The following is a 7,373-nucleotide window of genomic DNA, read 5'->3' as shown; positions in this document are numbered from 1 at the left end:
AAAAAAAATGAGTCTTAAAATAATCAAAAAGTATCCCTCATTGGTTTTTCTTAAATGCAATTCTCTGGAATGAACAATGTTTTTGTATATTCATAGCTTGAGATCAAGTGAAAGTCTAATGGAAATAATGAGTGTTAAATTGGTTTGGAAGTGATGATTGATGGAAAACACAACAACAGGCGTCAACTGTTTATGATTAAGCAGAGTCATGTGTTTAGTCCTACTTGAGAATTTATTTCTACTTGATTAGTTAGCATATAAGTTCTTCCTTTTACTTCCTAGGTCATCGATATTGATTATCTCTTAGCTACTCTCAACAACAAAGTGAAATACTTTACAATATATTTTCTGAATAAGAAAATGATTTCATTCATGTGGTATGTTACATAGTTTCCTTTAGTGGAAGCTGATTATATTCTCAAAAGAAACTAATATCTCTAATTTCAGATGCCATAGTAAATTTTTATGTCTACTTATCTTGAATTTAAAACAATATCTGTTTTGATTTCAACAAAGAACATAGTATTTTACATGTTTTCTTGACCCTGTGATACGTCTCATTAATTTTCTTTAAACAAAACTGATTATCTTCTTCATGGGAGATACCCATACTTGATTTAGAAACAAATTTTGACAATTTTTAAATACAGACATACCTTGGATATAGTGCAAGTTTGGCTCCATACAGAATTTTTTTAACAATGGATTCAATTCGAATATGCAGAAAGTTAACTCGTTTATCTTTTTCTCTTTTCTTTGCTTCCAATATAAAGGAACCTTGAATTAAGAAAAAAAGACAAGGCCAGGCGCGGTGGCTCACACTTGTAATCCTAGCACTCTGGGAGGCCAGGCGGGTGGATTGCTTGAGTTCAGGAGTTCGAAACCAGCCTAAGCAAGAGCGAGACCCCCATCTCTACTATAAATAGAAAGAAATTAATTGGCCAACTAATATATATATGTTTATAGCAGCACAATTCATAATTGCAAGGCTGTGGAAACAGCCCAAGTGCCCTTATGACAGGAGGAAAGATCGAGTATATTTATAAAGATTCAGAGGTAGTAAGGTGGAAATAATTATGTTATTAATTATTTTTTGGAGGATGAAGTATGAAGCAACAGATCAGCAACAAAGAGTGCTGAGGGATTTTCTGTAATTGCACAAATCAGTTTAAGTGAAGGACACAGCAAAGAAATAATTAAGTTTAACTAAGTAGATATTCAGACAGATGAGTTGAGTAGAAGGAAAGTGGAACCATGGAATTCAGGGTGATTGACAGCATGTCATTATATGATGGACCATGGAATCTCAGCAGTGCAATGAGAAAATGGGTCATAAGAACAGTGATGATCCATTAATAACAATTTGCTGGTGAGTATATGCGGTGTTGGTTTTTCCATTCTTGAGATACTTCACTTAGTAGAATGGGTTCCAGCTGTATCCAGGAATATACAAGAGGTGCTATATCACCATTGTTTTAAGTGGACATATAGAAGTAACATTTATCGGGTGTCGGGAGGGTGGGAGGGGGAAAGAGGGGACGGGTATATACAACCACAAGGAGTAAGATGTGCAACGTTTGGGGGATGGACATGCTTGAAGCTCTTACTCAAGGGGGGAGGGGAGCATGGGCAATATAAGTAACCTTAACATTTGTACCCCCATAATACGCTAAAATAAAAAAATTAAAATAAAATAAATAATAAAAATTAAAAAAAGAACAGTGATGAATAATGATAATGTGGGCTACTTTCCTTACATTAGTGATTAAGAAAAAGTTAAAGGATAAATATTATAGTAGAAGAACTAGAATAAAAAGAAATTGAAGGAAGACACAAGTCATGATATAGTTTTGGATGTCCTTGAGAGAAATCTTGGTTAACAGTTGAAAGTGGAAGTTATGGGAATATGAGAGGATTGTTGCAGGTGGTCAGGATGTGATAAATTCTCCTTTGTGGTCTCTAATGAATTCTTCAGGGATGAGGTGGCATCAGTTGGAGCATGCAGATACTAATGTTCTCCTTCATGATCTATAGTGGCTGGTGGAAAGAAAAAAAATAGGGACTAGACATTTAATGCTTGATTCCAATTCATTAATTATATCTCCTTGAAAATGTCATGTCATCAAAGAAGGCTGTTATCTCATTACTCCAATATTGATAGTTTCCCATCCACTACAACAAGCAATACATATGTAATTTAATCTGTCAAATGTTTATTGGAAACTATTGGAAAAATTGGGAGGACTAGAGAGTATTACTACCATCAAAATATTCCAATTAACTCAAAAGTCAGTAAAATATCCCCCCATTATTGCTGTGGTTCACATAATTTTACATTACCTGGTAAGACTCTTTTGTGTATCTAATTTGGTACTCTTGATATCCAGGTGAGTGGAGCAGTATTTTTATTTATTGTGGATGCTGTGGCACAGCACCCATATTTGCCTCTCAAAATTGAGGTACTCATCTCCCCAGTTTACAGTTGTATTGCCAGCTGACAGTTGACGGCTGAGTTTCACTCCTGGAATCTCCCCCGCTAGCAGGAATTGCCTTGTTCAAATAATGCCCCCTCCCAGTGAGTAACTCACCTCCAGAACTGACCCTTTTTCTTTAATTTGGAATATCTGTGAAGGGCCATGTCTGCTCCAGAACACTTTGTGGGATTGACTGAAACTTCTGTTGCAAATTCATCATAATTCAACTTATTCTGTGTAATCCTGCTTCCCTCACAACACAGGGATTGTTCCTAAGAACGCTCTCCAACAACCTTCCTCCATACAAATAAGTGCCTCAGTGTTTGTTTGCCCAAACAAAGACACCAATGGATATATAACAAAACTGAGCTTGAGATAACCTAAATACTGAAATTGTAACTTAAGCCCAGGCTAGTCAATTCCAAGTGTTTTGATACCTTTATCAGACACCACCTTCATCCATTATATTGATTCAGTAGATGGGTACTTGTATACATATTTAAGATGCTAGGAGATTAGGAAGTATACTTCATTTTAATCATATACTTTAGTGCAGAGAAAGAGGTTAAGCAATCAGACAAAATTCATATGAAACTATATTTTCTTTTACATAACAAGATGGCAGACAACAGGATTCACAGTACATGTTTCTGTAAGGCCTTCTTTAGGGCCTCTTTCACATCCTTATTTTTCAAGCTGTAGATGAGGGGATTTAGCATGGGGATTATTACTGTATAAAAGACAGAAACAACCTTGTCTTGCTCCATAGAGTAGCTAGATGTAGGGCGCAAGTACATGAAGAGAATTGTCCCAAAGAATATGGTGACAGCCGTGAGGTGGGAGGCACAGGTGGAGAAGGCTTTATGCCTGCCCTCTGATGAAGGCATCTTCAAGATGGCAATGAGGATACACAGGTAGGAAATGAGGACAATTGTAACACAGCTTATCACATTAAAACTGGAGAAAGCCATGATCACAATGCCATTGATGTGGGTATCAGAGCAAGACAGTTTGAGCAGGGGTGGGGTGTCACAGTAGAAGTGGTTGATCCTGTTAGACCCACAAAAGGACAGCCTGAAAGTCATCCCTGTGTGTATGGCTGCATTTCCAAAGCCTGCTAAAAATGAGGTAGCTACTAGCAAGAAGCAAATCCTCCCAGACATGAGAATTGGGTATCTCAGGGGATTCCATATGGCTGCATAGCGGTCATATGCCATCATGGCCAACAGGAAGCATTCAGTCCCCAGGAAGGAACCAAAGAAGTAGAACTGGGCAGCACATCCTTTAAAAGAAATGGCCTTATTCTCAGCCACGAGGTTCACCAGCATCTTGGGAGTGACAGAAGAAGAGTAAGAGGCATCAACAAAAGAGAGGCTGCTGAGAAAGAAGTACATGGGAGTGTGGAGACAGGGATCAATCTTAATCAATGCGATCATCCCCAAATTACCCACCATGGTGGCCAAATAGATGGACAGAAACAATGCAAAGAGGACACCTTGTATATCTGGATTGTCTGAAAGTCCCAAGAGGATAAACTCTGCCACTTCTGTTTGATTTCTGCCTCGGACTTCTTTCATATGTCTGATCATTTGAGCTGCAATAAGAGAGAAGATGGAACATTCAATCTGGTCAGATGAATACACAATGGAGCTATAAATATGTTTTAATGAAACATAAAAATTCTAACATAGGAGTGAAAAATGAAAGGCATAGTAAAAAGTAAGCTGGACTTGATGTCAAATCAAAGACGTATCTGAGTAGTAGGTGTGTTGCCTACTAACTAATGAACTTGAGGCAAGTGATTTAGCATACATTAAATTACAATCACTTCTGGCATTAACTTTTTATTGGATAATTAAAATAACTTATTATTAATATATGACTTTCTTAATGATTTATGATAAATAAATTATTAGAATTGATACATGAACATACCCTCCAGACACAACTGGAGAAAGTCGGCAGAATTAACTCAGTACCGATGGAACCAATTTAAAATATTCAAAGTTAACAAAATTAATTAACAGTAGCAGATAGGGAAAATAGCTGAATCTCTTGGGGTAGTGAGGGGAAAACCTTTAAAAATGTATGGCTAAGGAAAGGAATAAAGGATATCCCCATGCAGCCAGTACAGCTCGAATGCCACCCCAATTTCCCAGAATTAACATCTTTAAAGAACAACAACAACAAAAAAGGATCAGTTAAATTTTGAGAATTTTCAATAATTCACTCAAATATTTAGAGACTCATACTGTAAGAATCACCAGACATCCCTGATGAAGATGACAGAACTAGCCGAGGCAGTGAAAATCCCTCACACTCAGATCCACAGGTTCACATGAGAACCAGAAAACATCAGAAGTGACAAGTTCACCAGGGATTCGGGGGTGGGCAGGGGTAGACCCACATCTGAAGGATGTGGTGAGCACTGTGGAGGGGAAGGGCAAACCCCTAACCCTTGCTAGAGAGAGGTAAAGATATAAAATGCAACCAAAATGTCTGTACTCTCATATTTCCTTGAAAAAAAAAAAAAAAAAAAAGGAGTGACAAGTGGAAGTTTTCAGCCACTGTCTGACCCCGAGGGATAATTCAATAGCAAATAATCAAAATGAAAAAAAAGATTCACCCCTGGCAAGGCATAATGAAACCAAATATAGGGTAAGAAAAGTAGAAGAAAAAAGAGAAAACTTAAGAGTCGATGCCCAGACCAGATCTCCAAGTTGACATTTAGCCACAGCACAGTGGAATGCTCCTCCACTTCCTCTCAAACACCTCGCCTCTTCTGGGACTTCAGATTATTGAATAAGAGAGTAAATTTTACTAGGCCAGCTGTCAAAATATAGCTCAGAAGGCAAGGCAAAAGTAAATCCTTTATGATTAACAGAACAAAGTTGTTTGATACTCCTTAAAATTAAAACATGGGGTCAAAAGTTACCCCATACCTTTGCTAACACTGGAAGTAAGGAAGGTCCTAAACACACCTGGGAAGCAGAGAAGAGTGAGGAGGGCTGGTTCCATGCTCACAGACACTGCCACACACAGATATACCTATTTATACTCAGCTCTACTGCGTTCATTGAGGTAAGCGTTCAACATCCTAATCAACAATGAAAACTGACATTGTATAGAATACTCCTGTATAACACGTTTACATGTCATTGCATCCATTATCATATAGGAACCTGACCACAAATCAGAGAAAGAGAGAAGCAATATCCTGAGAGTATTAATAAGATTATCTTTTGTAAGATGAGGTCAGCAAAGCGTAAGAGTTTCTTAGCTAACCAGTGTTGACTCCTAGGCTAGAATATAGGTCTCTTGATGCCAAATCATTTGCTGTCCCTCAAAACCACATTTCTTTTCTCTGTATTTTATTTGCATGGATGTACAATCTAGGTCCTCTTCCTTGAAGTACACTTGCTGTTTGAACTTCATAGAACATTGTCTCCAGAAAGAATGAAAAAGAAGGACTGGATCTTTTTGTTCTCTGATCCCCAAACAGAGGGGTTAAACATACAAAGTAAACAATGATGGGAGAAAAATGACAAGTATTGAAATGTACTAGAATCTGTTGAGGATTTCCTATGTTCCACAACACTGTGTTAAGTGTGCTGCCTATATAATTTTATTTAAATCCTATGTGACAGACACTGTATTTTGCCCTTTTTGCAGATAGGAAAATGAGGTACAAAAGGTTCACTTGCCCAAAGTCACAAAGTTAGGCTAATGGAGTCTAAATTTATACCAGCCAATGTAACTATCATTCTCTTAACATTTGACATCATTTAGAATAGCCCTGGTAATAACAGATATGAGCATTTGGTACTGTAATTCTCAGAGTTTCAGTAATACTTTAGAATACATTAAACTGCATTAAAGTCAGCCATATACCTCCATAAGAAAAAATATAATTACAGCTGCTGAAAACTGCCTATTTTAGAATTCACATATATTAACTTTCAAGATAACAAAATACACTTTTTTTACATCTCATACTGTGAATTATATACTTCTGTCTCCCCTTCTACTCTGGCAAATACATTTCTTGTTTTTCTGCAATATTTCCCCTCACTCTGCATAGATTTTTCAGTCAACCTTATGGCCTAGAAATTCTTGATCTGAGTTTTCAATTTCCAAGAGTTTCTGAAAAGAATACTTAAATTTCCTGAGATAGTTCTGGTATTTAAAAGGACCTTAAAATCACATTATTTACCACTGTTTATATTCCTCCTAATGACTTATAAATTTTGGAATTTAAAAAAAATAGATATAGCATTGGTTTAACATACTTTCTTAGCCACTCAGTGTTTTTGCAACTTTGGGTCAACAAGTGATTGATGAAATTAACAAGATTGTGAATATTTCATGAGGTCAGTAAGTTAAATGGACAGAACTCTTTATATTTTTCTCTTAACTTTTATAACTATTCAACTTCTATTTGATTGCTTTGCTTGCTCCTGTCCAATGCCTAAATTCACCAAAGGAAAAAAGCAAGCAAACAAACAAACAAAAAGTAAACCTTAAATCTTTTTTCTTAGCAAAGGCACTCACTGTAATTCTCCCAAGTCAAGCAGGAAGAATAGTTGGGATGGTCTTTGGAGAACATCCTTTATAGAAGTAGGGAACTGAAACCGCTTCAGCCTCCCTGTGATAAAAGAATCCTCTGCATTCAGCAGAGATTGAGTCTTTCCTTCTTTTACTTTTCCTTACAGATAAATATTCCACTGTGATATATCACGACAAAATTACATTTCAAAATCTAGAGTATATTGCTGCAGTGCAACTGTAAGATCATTTGCAGTTTTTTCCAATCGTAGAACAGACTGGAGTAAGCATCCTAGCTTATTTTAAGTAGAATGATTTTTTGTTCTTTGGTATCTGGGGACTGTATTCCTCATA

General features: G+C 36.7%; 1 protein-coding gene across 1 annotated transcript; it reads right to left on the bottom strand.

Annotated features, from left to right (window-relative positions):
- Window positions 1-3,109: 3,109 nt before the first annotated feature.
- Window positions 3,110-4,063, bottom strand: LOC105861300 (olfactory receptor 5AP2). Its single transcript, XM_012746689.2, has one exon. The coding sequence runs from the start codon at window positions 4,061-4,063 to the stop codon at window positions 3,110-3,112; it is 954 nt and encodes a 317-aa protein (XP_012602143.1).
- Window positions 4,064-7,373: the final 3,310 nt, after the last annotated feature.

This window comes from Microcebus murinus, chromosome 4 (genome assembly GCF_040939455.1).
Source record: "Microcebus murinus isolate Inina chromosome 4, M.murinus_Inina_mat1.0, whole genome shotgun sequence".
NCBI lineage: Eukaryota > Metazoa > Chordata > Mammalia > Primates > Cheirogaleidae > Microcebus > Microcebus murinus.
The sequence above is the reverse complement of the archived record's forward strand: the minus strand, read 5'-3'. Positions and strand labels throughout refer to the sequence as shown.